This window comes from Podarcis cretensis (genome assembly GCF_951804945.1).
Source record: "Podarcis cretensis genome assembly, chromosome: 2".
NCBI classification, from domain to species: Eukaryota; Metazoa; Chordata; class Lepidosauria; order Squamata; family Lacertidae; genus Podarcis; species Podarcis cretensis.
Window position 1 is genome coordinate 43,028,521 of NC_137171.1, and position 16,194 is coordinate 43,044,714.

The 16,194-nt window shown below is 46.8% G+C and overlaps 1 protein-coding gene across 2 annotated transcripts in view; it reads right to left on the reverse strand.

Annotated features, from left to right (window-relative positions):
• Positions 1-4,732: 4,732 nt before the first annotated feature.
• Positions 4,733-16,194, reverse strand: part of STXBP2 (syntaxin binding protein 2) — a 42,071-nt gene continuing 30,609 nt past the window's right edge. For both annotated transcript variants that reach the window (XM_079966077.1, XM_079966078.1), the window contains 13 exons: positions 15,939-16,087; positions 15,349-15,433; positions 12,756-12,886; positions 12,512-12,619; positions 11,892-11,949; positions 11,489-11,554; positions 10,689-10,769; positions 10,331-10,469; positions 9,943-10,049; positions 9,304-9,399; positions 7,790-7,875; positions 6,725-6,882; positions 4,733-5,617 (listed from right to left, as the gene is read on the reverse strand). In XM_079966077.1, the coding sequence (XP_079822203.1) occupies positions 5,538-5,617; positions 6,725-6,882; positions 7,790-7,875; positions 9,304-9,399; positions 9,943-10,049; positions 10,331-10,469; positions 10,689-10,769; positions 11,489-11,554; positions 11,892-11,949; positions 12,512-12,619; positions 12,756-12,886; positions 15,349-15,433; positions 15,939-16,087 (1,344 nt within the window). In that variant the 3' untranslated portion in view covers positions 4,733-5,537. The remainder of the gene's footprint in view (positions 5,618-6,724; positions 6,883-7,789; positions 7,876-9,303; positions 9,400-9,942; positions 10,050-10,330; positions 10,470-10,688; positions 10,770-11,488; positions 11,555-11,891; positions 11,950-12,511; positions 12,620-12,755; positions 12,887-15,348; positions 15,434-15,938; positions 16,088-16,194) is intronic.

Below are 16,194 nucleotides of genomic sequence, written 5' to 3' on the forward strand. Positions count from 1 at the left end.
ATACGTAAGTGTGACATCACATTTCCACCATCTTATCTGCAACCTTGACATTATCAGCACCATATTTATCTGTAGGAACTGAGGAAGCTGCCTTATAGCAGATGAGAAACTATTTGTCCATCTAGCCTGCATTACCCATTATGGCAGGCAGCAGCTTCCCAGCAGAGAAGCCTCTTTTAAATGGAGATGCCATTTGTACCTTTGGTTTGCAAAGCACATACTTCACCGCTGACTGAACTATAGTCCCTTCCCTTAAAAGAGAAAGCATTTTCCTACAGATACCTATAGTCTTTGCCATTTCCTTCCCTTTGGGTGTGTGATGTACTTTATGAGTGGGAAAAGGCACACCAGAACTAGTTTGCCTTTCTAAACCTGATGGAGAAATTCTAATGACTTCACATACACCCATCGCCTGCCCATTTGTTCTTCTCGCTTACCTGAGATGCTCACATCCACTACTTGTAGACCGTCCTCTGCTATCTCCATTTCCTTGCGCTATCAGATGCAGGGCGGATGGAGTTTCGTGGCCCCTGGAGCCTTGTTAGCACTAGCACCAGTGCATTTGCCAACTTAGCCAAAGCAAGTTTCTATGGCACCTGACTCCTCTAGGGAACGGTGGTAAGAAAAGAAAAGGAAAAAGAAAAAGAAAAAGAAAAAGAAAAAGAAAAAGAAAAAGAAAAAGAAAAAGAAAAAGAAAAAGAAAAAGAAGGAAAGAAAAGAAACAGATCGATATAGAGAGAAAAAAACTGGTCTTCAATGGTCTTGAAAAGGAAGGTATGAAAGATAAAGAATTCCCCTATTGAAGCAGAGAATAACTTGAGTTGGAAACTCCTCTTGCACTGAAGGAGGGCAGTGTCAGCCAAAAGAGAGGTGTGTGTGTGTGTGTGTGTGTGTGTGTGTGTGTGAGAGAGAGAGAGAGAGAGAGAGAGAGTGTTCAAGCACAACACACTCAGCTTTAGAATGTCAGGAGAACACCTGCTTTAGGGTGACAGTAGCATTTGAGGGAGTGCAACCCCAAGTGCAAGTAGATAAATAGGTACCACTGCAGCGGGAAGGTAAACGGCATTTCCGTGCGCTGCTCTGGTTTGCCAGAAGCGGCTTAGTCATGCTGGCCACATGACCCGGAAGCTGTCTGTGGACAAACGCCAGCTCCCTCGGCCTATAGAGCAAGATGAGCGCCGCAACCCCAGAGTCGGTCACAACTGGACCTAATGGTCCCTTTACCTTTACCTTTAACCCCAACACCAGGAAACTCAACTGGGATTTTTTTTAAGTGGGAGAGAACAGGAAGCTTGCCCTTAGTGGAAAAGCTGCAAGGGCCCCAACAGCCACAATGCAGGTGCAATTAAAATGGCTCCAAGTTGCTAGATCTATTTCTTCCCCACAGAATATTTGGTTTCTACTGAATGCATATGAAGCAAACATATTTGCCTTCAGCGCATCTCCCCCAACCGCCGAACACAGGATTTAGAACCATCAAAATACAGCAGTCAGGCATAGGTTAGCTTGTACTTTGGTTTTTCTTGCCGGCATTCAATAACTATGTGCCAATGGAAACACTGTTTTCATGAATATAGCATGTCAACTTAACAGTGGGTTCAAAAGTCCCTTGGGACTGTGGTGTGAGCAATCACAACAGACTAGAGAGCTAATTCAGTGGTGCAAGTGCTCCCTGACTGCTCCTTTCTTCATGGCCCAGTAGCTGCTTTTTAAAGGGAGCTGTGATACTAATGACAGCGGGCAAGACAGATGAAACCCAGAGTCCTGGTACTATAGGCAGGGTTCAGCATACCTGCTTTAGCAAACTGGACACAGATGCTCTGGATTCGTTCAGATGCCTGCTGTGATTGAGAGGTGTTCACCTTATGCTAGCACAACAAAAGAGGGTAATACAAATATCATGTAACTATCACGTCAGCTTCCCCCCCCCCTAGCTGACACAGAGCAGATGGGGTTAGGAGTTATTTGGAGCCTGTCCAGTAATTAGGAAATGAGGTTTTATTTCAAGCAATGGAAAAACTCTGAAGCCACTTTTGAAACGGCTTTGGACAGCGGTTGCTTACAAGGTTTTAACCAGCATTAGGGGCCAGTTGTGTAACTGTAAAGCAGCAACTAGCTGTTGCCTGTCTCCAGGAGGAACGGACTACATGGGCCATGGGAGATATGTAAGGTTTCAACCTAGTTGAGGATTGCTACAGAAATGCAACAAGGAAATGGAGGGAAGACCTCCATTTTTACTGGGAGGCTCTTGAAGCTGTAGAAAGAAGCATGGAGCAAGATAGGGAGGAACTACCCCAAGGCAACACCTACAGAATCAGGTTGGATTGCTATTTATTCACTTCTGGGCTAAAGATGGCTTTGCTGCCGTGTTACTGCAGGGCACTTGTTACTGTCTGCATAAGCCACCACAATAACATGCAATTGTATAACAAGATTCCTGCACAAATTACTGGGATAAAGTCTGCAAGGTGCTTTGAACATGATGTAGGAGGCAGCTTGTCACCATTCAAATCCTATTAAGTCCTTAAAAAATGAAGAAGCTTGGTCCAAATTTTTTGACTGACCATGCTTGGACCTGCAAAACTGAGAGCTGGCATATTTCCAGAGAGAGGAATCCCTTTAGACCCAGCAGGGAGGGACGCAAGGTGATTGCTCTGCTCATGCTCTGGAGACTGTTTCTGCAGCAGCAAGTTGCTAGTTGGGTTTGGAAGAATGAGCTCTAGTCTCTAAGCATTGATTTGCTTATGCAGCCCTCTCCTCAAGATCAGGTCGAAATCCATTGAGGCACTAGCGGCTCCTAAACAAACATTCGTACTAATTCATCACCCCAAATCCACTACCCACCCACATGGCAGCTGCTGTACAGCAATTATCCAAATGGATATTAATTGCAGATGATAATTCCCAAGCAGGGATCAGGACTAAAAGCTCCATACACAGCAGATTGGGCTGGGGGTGTCCAAGGCAGATCTACGGCAGAACATCATGTAAACATCCCTTACTAGGCTATTGGGGTCTCGACCCCACTCAACACAACTGGGAGGCAGCTGAAACCAGGCAATAAGCAACGGTTGGTTAGCTTGTATATCAAAAAAAGAGGAAGCCCAGCCCCAAAGATCAAGGAGGAACATGGAATCTCACAGGTATCAACAAATATCTATTCACACATTACAGAAACAGCAGCCCTAGTTTTAACACAGTAAGTGCACACACCGCGAGGTATTACAGCCAATCCTGGCTTGCTGGTGCTGTCGCAAACAGGATAAATATGTTTGAAACATTCATATCTAACATTTTAGTATACATAACAAAAAAAATGTGAAACAGGCCCCCCCAAAAAAGAAAAGAAAAAACTGCCAAAATTTTGCTCCCATGTTTTATAATTCAGTCAGGATGGCTCCACTCTTTATGTGGTAAATACAATTCCTGAATCTAGAGAAGTGCCACACAGATGTCTTCCTGCAACCACCCCATCAATGTAGGTAAAATACATACATCTTCAAATTCCTGTATACAAATCTGGTTACAGAAAATCATTTTTTTCATTCACACTTTGGATTTGATGCATAAACCACCACTGGTGCATTTGAAGAACTTGTGTTAGCTGCATAAATGTGAATCTGCCCTCAAATGTCCTCTGATGTTGGGTGTTTAAACGTAATCTCGGAGAGTCTTTCCACCTGCATCTATGATGCCATGAAATGGATTGGCTGGCACCACACTGGACCTTTTCAGAGGTGCCACTATAACATGGGATGGGGAACTTGTTGCCCTCCAGATGTTGCTGTATAACTCCCATCATCCCTGACTATTGGTCATAAGACAAGAGGGCCTCAAACTCCCTACTCTAGTGCTTTAAGAACAAGCAGAAGAAAGTATTGGGCTGGCACACTCGTGTCTCCTCTTCACGCAAGGTTACAATAAGATCAGAAGCATCAGTTTCCTCTTAAAAACTAAGTAGAGCTCATAATAATAATAATAATAATAATAATAATAATAATAATTTATTACTTATACCTCACCCATCTGGTAGGACCTCCCCAGCCATTTTGGGAGGCTCCCAACAGAATATTAACATCAAACATTAAAAACTTTCCTAAACATGTCTGAACTTGGCAAACTCCAATTAATTTAAACCCTGGGTGAGGAATCTGTGCTCCAAATATTGTTGGACTACAACTCCCATTATCCCTGACCACTGGCCATGCTAGTTGGGGCTGATGGGAATCAAGTCAAACAACATCTAGAGGGTCACAGGGTCCTCACACTTAGTTTAAACACTGGTTTGCTCAAACAAGCCAGGATCAAATCATTATTTTATGTCCCTGGCTTGTTTGAACAAAGCAGAGTTTAAACTAACCAAGGCCCCCCAAGTTCAAATGTAACAGGGAACTCTGGTTAGTTTAAAAGTGGAAGTTTCCAATCTCTTTGTGGCTGCGCTAGAAGAGGAGACAGGAGGGAGGAGCAAATGTAACACTAAAGTTTTATGTCAAGTCCAAATTGGGCCTCCCTCATCTTACACGAGGAAGTAGGGTGAACAGAAGAGAGCAGGGCCACATAAACCTGTAACAAGATTTAAGGTTCCTAGTGAGAAACATAAAATTCCTTAAAGGAAAAAAAAAGGAGCAAGCTGATCCACCATCAAGTGGGATACCATTCTGCCTGCTAACTCCGTTTTGTGCCACCACCAAAGTTTCACAGCTTGAGTCACAGAACAAATTATGTAGACAACTTTAATTTTCACATTTATTTATATACACTGGGATTCTTCAGCAGAGCTAAACAAGTCTCACAATGCAAGTAGTACACAGCACCTCCCATACATTCATCTCCCCTGGTCTTTTAAAAATAGTAGTATCCCCCGTCTTATACTAGGTGTCAGCAGAACCAGCAGGCCTGCAACACTGGGAATCCAGGAACAGCTACTGCTTCTACACGTTACATAGGACTGGGGGGTAAATGGACTTGAATCCATTCAAACTTTTCCTCAAACCAACAACAACCAAAAATAAGTTATTTCAGTGAGCAATCTACCTTTGCCCTCCCAAAAAAAGAAAAAGAAAAAGAATGAGAACCAAGCTGGAGTCTAGACAAGGACATGTGTGTAGACATCAAAGAAGCTCATTTCCTGGAAATCCCCCTCGAAGGAGTAAATAACTGCACTGATGAAGGGAGAAGTAGGAGATGCTTATCCATCAGATATACAGTTTACACTTCCCCTCCTTTTGGGGAAGGCTGGGCGGAGGTTGGGGGGAAGAGGGGAACAGAAAATAAAGTGCAACCAGAAACCTCATCACAGTGTTAAATAAAGGATTCACGTAACAGGTGGCTGGACCCTTGTCTTCGGCCTGGACACCAGACCAGGTCCTCCAATGTCATGCTCGTTCATGATAGCTGGCTGAAGGAGGGGCCGGTCTCAAAAGGACAGAAGCCAAGACAGGTGTGTGTGTGAAAAGGCATCTCTTTGAGAATAAAGGTTTATCTGGGCAGATAAACAGAACTGCTGTCAGACAGTCTCTTAGGGGCGTGGGATGTTCTTAGGACTTCAGTGGAGCTTGCTCAGTCAGATTGCGCACTTCTTCCAGGAACTGCTTGGGAGTCAGGATGTGGGATGAGCCTGTGTAGCAGAGAAGAAAAGTTGGAAGGGCAACCTTAGAGGAGTCCATCACAGATCACGTGTGTGTGATACGATTCTGCAGATCACACTGAGCAAACAGGCCCACATGTTAAGAAGCTGCTGTGCTCTGCCAGCAACTAGCTCATCATTACTTGCTAGCTCCCACATGATGGACTTCTGGACAGGAATGCTGCCACAGCTCTATATCTCAATTTACAACTGGTTTCTCCAGCCAAGGTTTGAAGAAGAATGTAGCAAACAACCTTCCCAGGTCCATGCCAACTGAGTCGGGAGAAGATTTTACCCAAAGAGCTTCAGGACACACAAGTGATACTCAACAAATCCATGTAGTGAAAGTTGGCAATATATAGGTTGGCATCAAAAAGCGGCTGCCAGAAGCAGCCATACCTGCCAGGACAACCCCTCTCTAGCGAAGAACTTTATCTTAAGCCAGAAATAATTCATTTGTAGAAGCATTAGGTAAAGGTAAAGGTACCCCTGCCCATACGGGCCAGTCTTGACAGACTCTGGGGTTGTGCGCCCATCTCACTTAAGAGGCCAGGGGCCAGCGCTGTCCGGAGACACTTCCGGGTCACGTGGCCAGCGTGACATCGCTGCTCTGGCGAGCCAGAGCCGCACACGGAAACGCCGTTTACCTTCCCGCTGGTAAGCGGTCCCTATTTATCTACTTGCACCCGGAGGTGCTTTCGAACTGCTAGGTTGGCAGGCGCTGGGACCGAGCAGCGGGAGCGCACCCCGCCGCAGGGATTCGAACCGCCGACCTTTCGATCGGCAAGTCCTAGGCGCTGAGGCTTTAACCCACAGCGCCACCTGGGTCCCTTGTAGAAGCATTACATCTCCCCAATAATGATAGTAATAATGATGATGTTTATATGTATACTACTTTTAACCCCGAAGCCCCCATTGCTAGAAGAGTGCATTGTCAAGTTCCAGAAAACCCGTCTGAATTTGCTTTCTGCTCTGTGCGTTCCAATATATGTCGCAAGGAACACCAGGAAAATTCCTGAATCATTTACTTGCCTATGAATAGTTTCCAGCCTAAGGAGTGATCTGTGCCCTGGACACGCCCCTCATCAGCACACTTACCAATTAGCACCTCCCACTTTCCATCCGTGGCATCAGTGACTTCATAGGCACAGCGCATTTCCGACATGGTAACTCCCCCCAGTACAAACAGGATGAGGCGGGGTCCTGTCCGGTACTCGGTGGCTGTCTTGGTCTTGTGCCAATGGCCAAAGCGAGCACTGAGGGGGAAAAGATGTTATGTGGGCATAGGGCACCAGCTGCAAGAAGACTGTCAAGTTAAGTACATGCCAGCTAGCAAAGCAGAGTTTTTCTCTCTGTGCTGGGCCTGCTGCTTCTGTAAAGGATGGCTCCTGCACAGTCTCAGCCCAGGGAACAAGGAACATATTGCTATGTGAGTTAGAGTTAAGAATGAGAAAAGGAAATCTAAAAAAGGGCTTCTACAAAAAATAAAATAAAATGAATCAAACACAGCAGGACAGGGAAACATAACACACATGGAGTTTTATTTGGATAAAAGCAGCACTAGCAGCTTCAGATGCAGTTCTCTTGTTCTGTCATGGTGTATTAGGTCGTGTATCATACTTGGGCATCATAGAACTACAAGGTTTGATGTGACTCATTACAGCGCTATGATGTTTGACACCACAAAATAGTGCCTGTTCGATCTCTTTCATCTTGCAACCACCACCCAATCCTGCTGCACAAACACTAGTGTATATGGATTATCCCTCTCTCTTAACTCCTCCAAGCAGCCCCTCCAAACAAATTTTGGCACCATCACCCCCTTCTTTGCCTTTGCTTGGAGAAGAATAATCCCTACTGCATACTCTGCAGCTGTAGAATTCTCATGTTGTGCCTTATAAAGGAAGAGATCTTGTCCACCAATAAGTCTCAGGAAGATAAACACACACACTTTTTAAAAAGCTTTTCCTTGGTTCATTTCTCATTTGGTTTAAGATTTATTTATGGCCTTTTGTTCTCATAAAAGGGCGGGGGGGGGGACGACAACTTGAAATAAACTTTTGGAATGTAGATGCAAGCCCTGGAACCGTGTGTTTGTGGAGACCTGGGAAGCGGGTGGGATAGAGAAAGGAGGCATCACAAAATACTTCCACTTTTCCTCACCTCACAGCAGCTTGTGAAGAAGGGCCCGGGGCTGGGCAAGACACATAAGGCCACAACTTCTTGTCCAGCTTGTCCTCGATGACGTCCTGTGAAAACATGAACAAAGAAGAAAAGATCTTTCTTTCTTCTCTTTCTGCTGGAAATAATAAGCTGCAGGGCTCATTCCACTGTTCAACTTGACTATTTATTTGGGGTGGGGGTTGGCTTGTTAACAGGCCAAAGAATAAAGGTGAATTATTCAGCACCCCTGAGGAAAACAACAAGGGTTGATTTCCACCAGGCAGTTACCACAACGTTGGTCAACATTACAGAAGATGTGGCATAACACCACAGAAAATGGCACAGGGCAGATAATATAAGGCATGCTGAACAATCACCACTTATTTGCCCAACTCATTTGCTACTCCAAAATCCCTCCTCTGTGGCAGAAATACTATCAGAATCCTTTCCCCCATCCCTCTAAGCATTACTCACAACCAAACCACTCCAGCAGCTCAGAGGCATATGGGCCTGGGCTATACAACAACACGGGAATGCTTCATAATGAGGACTTTCAGATTAATCCTTTGTTGACTTTTTATGGTGGGAGCTTAACGTTTTGTGCAGCCCAGGTCACAGAGCTATGTGGAGTTGGCTGGGGTGAGAGCAGGCAAAAGGCTCCTTTGATTGGATTTAACTATCAGATTGAAGCTGGATCAATGGGCAGTACCAAGATGAATCGTCAGGGTAATAGCAACCTTGTCAGCCGAGGGCAGCCTGGCCCAAGCAAAGGAATGCAAGCCACACCCACCCGCATCCCATGGCCTGCATGATTCAGAGTGACCGCAGCAAAAGTTGGTCACAGGACAAACACATACAGAAGCCCCCAAAACAAGAAATTTTTTTAGGCTGGACACATTCTCAGACCAGAAGTGGGGAAGGAATGGGAGATGGCAAGGACCTAGCACACTGTAAACGTGTTACTCATGGTAGTCACAAGGAAGGGCAAAACAGGTCCAGGTGACTAATATGGAGAGACTGTACCATAGGCCCTGCCTTAGAATGCTTTCAGTTTGTACTACTCTTTTGTGGGGGGAATCAAGTGAACCCCACCAAAATGGGCAGCTCTTTTGATGCTCTAGAGGGACTAAACTGGATATGCAAGCCATCTGCATAATTGGCTCCCAGTCTGAGGAGACAGAAGGGGAAAAGAAAGGAACAGATACCTGCCTTTCCCAGGGTACACTCCATGTTTCTGGATGTGCACTGTAGTGCCCTACTGGGAGCATGAAACTGTTTGAAATGTTGAAGGGTATCCATGCTGGGCTGGCCTTGATTTTTTTGCCCTGTGCTCTACATCTTGATAGCCTCACCTCCGAAGGGGCATCTCTTATACAACTACTCTGCCTCCAAAGGGAGATTCTCTCTGCAGTGAAGTCCCCCAGGACTTCTGAGGCAGGTGGCATAAAGAAACCCTCTTCTTTCCTGTAGCATTTGCGACCTTCCCCACCCCACCCTGACCCTTGTCTGTGTACCTCCATGACATCCTTAAGAAAAGGAATCCACCGGGAGAGCTGGTAGGTAGGCTCCAGTCGCACTTTCCTTATAGGTTTCATGTGTGCACCAATGTCCTGTGAGGTGAGGAATCAGTGAAACAAAATAAATTAAAGCTGAAAGTCAGCTGCACTGGAGGAGGGGAGTGGAAAGAGATTCAGGAATGAGCAACTGCTTACCAAACAGGCTCCAGCTGGTTTGGCCAAAGAGACAGGCAAAGAGGCAAAAGAGAAAAACAACAAAGCAGAATGAGATAGATGGACAGACAGACAGACAGACAGACAGACAGATGGAAGGGCTTCCCTCCCTCAGGAGAGTCGCCTTATCAGGAAACCCAGAAGTTACTTCCTGAAAGACCAAGAATTGCCTTGACTCTCAAAGAACACTGGCAACAGCAGAAGCACAACCTGACCCAGCCATAACAGCTTAGGCCAGCCTTCAACTGGTGCTTTCCAGATGTTGCCGACTACCACTCCCATCATCCAGATGGGCTGGCACCGATGGAATCTGGAGTCCAACAACACTGGCAAGCCCTCCTCGAAGGGCACCAGGTTGGGGGAAGCTGGTCCAGCCGCAAGCCACCTGCACAGAGATTGCAACAAAGAATGGGTCTGAGATACCTCTGGCATGATGGCGGCCCCCAGGCAGTGCATGTTGTAGAGGATGTCCCTGTCCTGCTGTATGTTGGCATGCTGGATGAGCTTGGTGAGGTTCTCCTCGTTGATGCCTATGCAGAGAGAATGTGGCTCAGAAAAACAGCACTCCAGGATGCTAGACGTGGCCCTCAGGGTCACGCCAGCACCTGCCCCAAGCAGCTGTACATAAGATATATGTACCCACCCATTTGTGCTGCTGGATGCTGAGAAAGAGCCCCAACAATAGTCCCATGAACCCATGCCTCAGTTTTTCTCAAGGCAACAGTGGCAAAACTCAAACCATGTCTTGGGAGGAAAGCCCTAGGTCTCTGCGGACGACACAAGGGAGGAGAAGAAGTGGACAAGGGAGTACCGTTCTGGAGGAGGATGCAGAGCAGAATGATGCGGATCTTATCCAATGCGGCCACATTGGTGTCCAGGACAATCGGCACAATGGTCTTCATAGGATTTTTGATTTTCTCTCCGTCAACGTCTGTACCCGTGGCTAAGTCCTGGAGACAGGGAAGACATCCATCAATCCCCTTCTGCTTGGCTGCTCTCATGGAGCCATCTCCCAAGATCACAGGACAACATTACTCAAGAAAGCAAGGGGAGATTGTCCATTGCTCTATGCGTCTGTCCATGGCCTGAGCTCTGAGTGAGCGAAGTTGGAGGGGAGGTAAGGCTATCCAGCCCCTCCTACATTGCTCCAGACTCTTTAACATGCTCACCTGCTCCACGCCGCACAACCTCTCCACTGTGCCCTTGAAGGAATTCATGCAGTCCTCTGCCAGGTGCAGATGTGTGGAATACTGCAGGGTGAAGGAGGTGGGGAATGGGGGGAGGGGTAGGACAATGATTACTTCCTCAGCCAACCAGTCTTTGACCATCCCTTCTCCTTGCCTCACAGTGAAACCTCAATGGGCAAGCAGCAATCTCTAGGGCCTCCTTTACTGGATGGGATGCAACAGAGCACCTCTTATGTAAGCAAAGGCTTCTAGCTTTTAGGTTCTATTTAGTTTCATGTTTGTTTTAATGTTTGCATTATACTGTAAGTCGCTTTGAGTCCACTTTTTGTTTTAAAAAGTGACCAGTAAGAACAATAAACAAACCAATAAATATAAAAATACTGCTCTTCTAAAAGAACAAGCAGCATATCTGTAAGTCCCAAGGTGCTGATTTTGAACTCTGAAGCCTCAAGAAAGCATCTTAGGTATTCTTAAGGACTGTCGCCTTCCATGTGAGGCTGCCATGCTTTGGTCTTCTGGGGAGGCCCTGCTCCATGTTGGCCCTGCTCTCTCCTAGCCTTCCAAAGCCAGGTAGAAGCAATTAAAAACAATTTGGAAATGTACTGAAATACTTCTGGTATTTTAATTCCTGCTAACTGCTGCTGAATGGTTTCTGGGTTTTTTTTTTTATCTGTTTGTTACTTCCATGAGAGGCAGGTGCTCTGAGAGTGGAAAGGTGGTCGTGGTGGTGAGAATAGACTATTCAAAGCAAAATGACAGCCCTGGTGCCTTGCATCTGTTACCTTGTGCAGTTCTTTCTGGTACTGGGGCATCTTCTTCAGGATCTGAGACAGGTCTTTAATGTTGGCCTAGAAAGGGAAATGGAGAGACCAGCAATGCCAAGATCAGATGGCATCAGAGATATGGACCAAAAACAACTTTCCCTACACTAAGAAAATCTGCAGGCTGGGCGATCCCAACTCATTCAACTCTTACCGAACCCCACGTACCCTGGAGCTTCCAGCCAGCAACACTTGAGATCTCCATGAAATTGAACATGGAAACTTCAAGTGGTGGGGAGTTTCAGCTAAGCATCTCCAGCCTTGGTAAGCTGCTGGATGGGACACTGCCAGGAAGCCTCTCTGAACTCCCCAGGGGAAGAACGGCTAGAAGAGTAACACATAGGCATCAGCCTAGCAGCCTCACCTTGTCTGTGGTGAGTCTCTTGCTCTCACAGAAGGTCCGCAGGAGCTCAGTCACTTTCCTGTGGAAGAAAGTCACATTCATGGCCTGCTCTGGAATGGGCTCTCTGAAGAGCTACAGCCAAACAGAGGGCAAGCAGAAGGGCCATAGCTCAGGGGTAGGGCATCTGCTTCACATGCAGAAGGTCCCAAGGTCAATACCCAACATGACAGGACTGGGGCAGACCGCCACGTGAAACCCTGGGGAGCTGCTGCCAATCAGTGTAGACAACAGAGCTAGAGGGACCAATGATCTGATTCAGTATAAGGCAGCTACCTTTGTTCCTAACAACTCACAGAGATCTGACTCTCAGCCTCTGTAATAAACAGCAGTGCTCCATGCAGGCTGCAAAAGTCAGAGCTCCCCACAGCAGAAGGGATGTTAATATCAGGGGCAGCAGCAGTGCCGGTGTAGGAAGACTGTATTTGCTATTACCACCTGATTCAGTCTGGCTGTAGACATAAGTTGTAACCCAAGTGGACCTGGGAAGTGAGGCAACAGCTATCAAAATAATTGATTCAGACACATCTGGGATGGGTTACTTCCAGCAACCAGGATGTGCGCAAACACAAACAAGTTCTCACTTGGAGACGTCGGCAATGTGCATATGGCGCAGATCCACCCACAGGTCATCGTCCTCATCCAGCAGTACCACTTTTTCTCGTGAGTCGCTGATGCCTGTGGATTCATACCTGGCAGGGTTGAGGAAAGGCAAGAGGGGGGAAAAGGCTTTGGTAAGACACACATGGCTGCTACCTGAGCAAAGAGGCATTCTCCCCCTCCAGGGATTTCTACCTTTGCGTTCTTGCCACCACCACCGGACCTCACCTATATGTATCGTTCTCAATGGTGAGCAGGTCATAGGCCATGGCCTGCAAGGTGAGCTCATGGAGAAGCGGAGATACAAGGTCACAGCTGCGGTCTACAATCAAAAGCTGAGAGCGAGATTTGTCAGGACCCTGAGAAGAGTGGAAGAGAAAAGGTGAGGAGAGAGATTAGCTGCCATTTGAGGCCAGCACCAAGCAGCCCAGAAGGAAAGGCTGTGTGCTCCAGTTTCCTGGGCCTCGCGCCTCCTTCCTCCCCCGCCCCCCCCCCCCGTAAACCTGCCTGCTGCACTAGCTACCAGTTGCGTGCAACCTCTCCAGCAAGCTCAGGGCAGAGGGCATGGTCAGAAATGCAATTATTAAAATGTACCAAATCCCTTCCCAATTGGCAGTGCACAATCCCATTAGTGCAGAGATGACTCAAAACATGTCAGGCTGTGCACGCTGTAAAGGAAAGAAGCCGTCACTGTGAGCCACAGACCTACCTGTTATCTGGGGTAGAAATTCTGCCTCTGGTGCTCTTTTACAAAAGTTATTTAGGGTTTGTTTGGACAACAGGGACTGCCTATAAATCCTTTCACAGATATCTACTAGAAGTCAGCTTGGATGAGGCCAAATTTGTGAGTTAAAAAAGGAGACACTGCATTCCAAAGCATTTAGGCTGCCTTGACGACAGGAAAACCTATCTCTATGAATGCAGCGGCAACAGCAGCTTGGGGGCTAAAAACAAACTATCCAAAATTGCAGCCCAAGCCAGGCTTTCAAATCCCAGCACTAAGTCTCATTTCCCAGCAATGTTCAAGCCTAGTCAGAATGAGCACAGGAATGTGCCTTTACACATTTGTGCAGTACATTCCTATGCCAGGAGGTGGCCACACAAACACACAGCAGTGTCCTATAGATGGTTCTTTTCAGATGAATCAAAGAACACTGCAGACAAGGAAGATAACACAGAGCAAGGGTAGCCCACGTTGTGCTCCCCAGGTGTTGTTGGACTGTAGGTCCCAACATCACTGCCCACTGGCTGGACCTGATAAGAGTTGGCAGTCCAATAACACCTGAAAGGCACCCCCTGGGTTAAAGGCACTTGCAGTACCTTTGCTGTGGTCACACCTCCTTCAGAAGCCACTGTCAAGGCTACCCTCAGTCTTCCCAAAACGGTAGAACTATTGCTGATCGTGGGCAGTACCTCTTCTTCCCTGTCCAGTGAGATAATTATTGTTTGAGGGCAAAGCTGCTTCAAAGCAAATTGTTCCCTGCAACTAGCACTGCAGTAGCACATCCTTTGGGCTGGAGGTGGTGGCTCCATCAATGTCATGGGAACATAATGGATGATTTCTGTGACATCAGCTGGAAGTGAGCCAAAAGTCCCTTTCCCTCTTATGCACACAATTTTGAAATCCCCAGAACATGAAGAAGTTAGCCCTAATTCCTGCTAACATAACATTTCCTGACATGCGGAAAACAACTATTTCCAGCAAGCAAGACCAGTCCTGGTCTGCCCCCTTTCTTTATAAATGGGAATTCGAATATCACTGCAAGAGAGCCAACATGGTGTTCTGGTCTCTAATTCCCATCAGCCTCAGCCAGCACAGCCCAACCACCAGGGATGATGGGAATTGTAGTCCAACATCATCTAGAGGGCACCCTGGCCTAGAACTACTGCAGCAACACCAGAAAGAAATGGGACTCAAAGCCAGAGGGAAATGCCCTGTCTGGAAGTCATCTTGCACAGGACATCTTAGCCTTCAAACAGTGAGGTTCCATAAAATGGAATTTCAGTGCCAAACTAAATGATGAGGGAGGGAAACATGTGAACCATCTCTCTAGGTATTTTGCTTCGTTCACCTTTTTTTGAAATGAAATACGGCAGCAGGAGGCCTGATCAGAGCAGCACTTTGTGTATACACCTGTGCAACTGTGTGTGCTTTAACCCTTTCCCTGTAGACCATTTTTTTGGATTGTCATACACATGCCTCCTTAGTGGTTTTTCACTCATGAGAAAAAAAGAAGGTTGTGGAGAGCAGTGTAGAAAGACGGCCCGTGGGGAAGGGGCTAAAACACTCATGCCCTTGTACACACACAGCCCCTATTGCGATAAAATTCACAGCCTCCCCCTGCTGTGTTTTAGTTTTAACAACAAACGGAAATAAAATGATGGGGAACTTTTTGCCCATCTACTTTGGTTCTTAGTACATGTTTAAACTCTCACAGGCAGCCTTTGCAAAGAGCACATCTTGTGGGTGTTTGGCAAGACACCCTGCCTCCATTTAAATGGAACATGCTAGCCATCAAGGGCAGGGCTTGGAGGAGAGGAAGGCAGTAAAGTGGTCAGGCTTCACATCCAATTGTCCACCCATGAATTAGTCACAAAGCTGAAAGCCAGCCATCAGCCACCCTGCCCCAGGTTGTTTTTCATCTCTGCGTGGAGAAAGGTCACTTCTGCATTCTCCTGCACTTCAAGGGAGTTTCCCCAGATCTCTCAAGTCATCATACTCATGCTCTTCTAGTGAAATGCTGCAGGGCTTTCTGAAATTGTATCAGAGCAGCTGACCTCCCACTGCCTCAGCTGTGGCAAAAATGCTGGGATCACTCACCTCTCCCATAGTGGGGTTGTCCGCTTTGAAGGCATTCAGTTTTGCCAACACTGCATGGGCCAACAGGCAGCATTCTTCAGAGCCGCTACAACAAAACATCAAGAGGGTAAGGCTATTGAGGAGCACTGCTTCCTGCACTGGATATGGCAACAAGGCGAGGTCTTGAGCCAGTTATTTCATCAACAGATAAGCACCCTGGTTCTCACCCCCTCTTTCTGTTCTGTAGTAGAACAGGCACCTGGCAGTGAACACCCATCCGGAGCAGGTGGCCAAGGATTCTTTACCATTCCAACAATAAGTTGCAGGACGCTTCCTCACGCCATAACGCAGCTTTCCCCAACCTGGAGCTCTTCTGATGTTTTGGAGTACTGTGCTGATGGGAGTGTACTCCAAAACCTCAGGAGAACAGGATGCCAGGAAAAGCTGGTGTAATGAATAGTTGGGTTATCTCTCATTGTAACTCCTAATATAAGACCCCCACCAACTTCTCTGCAAAGCATTATGGCCTGTTATGCTTCTGTCCACATCCTCCTGGTATCTCAAGTTCCCCATCCCTTCCCTCCCACTCCTCAGTATGCAGTGGTACTGACTTCCTGTAGCGAATCGAAGGATACTCCTTGAGGGTATCGCATAACGTGGCAATTTGCTCTGCCATCCTTTCTAAGTGATTGTTCTTATCCTCCCTGCAGTAAGGGCTAAAGAGATGGTGAAAGCTCTGCGGGCTGTCCAGGGTGTACACCTAGAAAGAGAAAAAAATGGGAGAAAGGGAATAATATGCTAGTGGTCTGTTAGGAAGCCACCGGGAACCTACACCGTGCTCTAGCAATGGTATTTCACAACAATCTG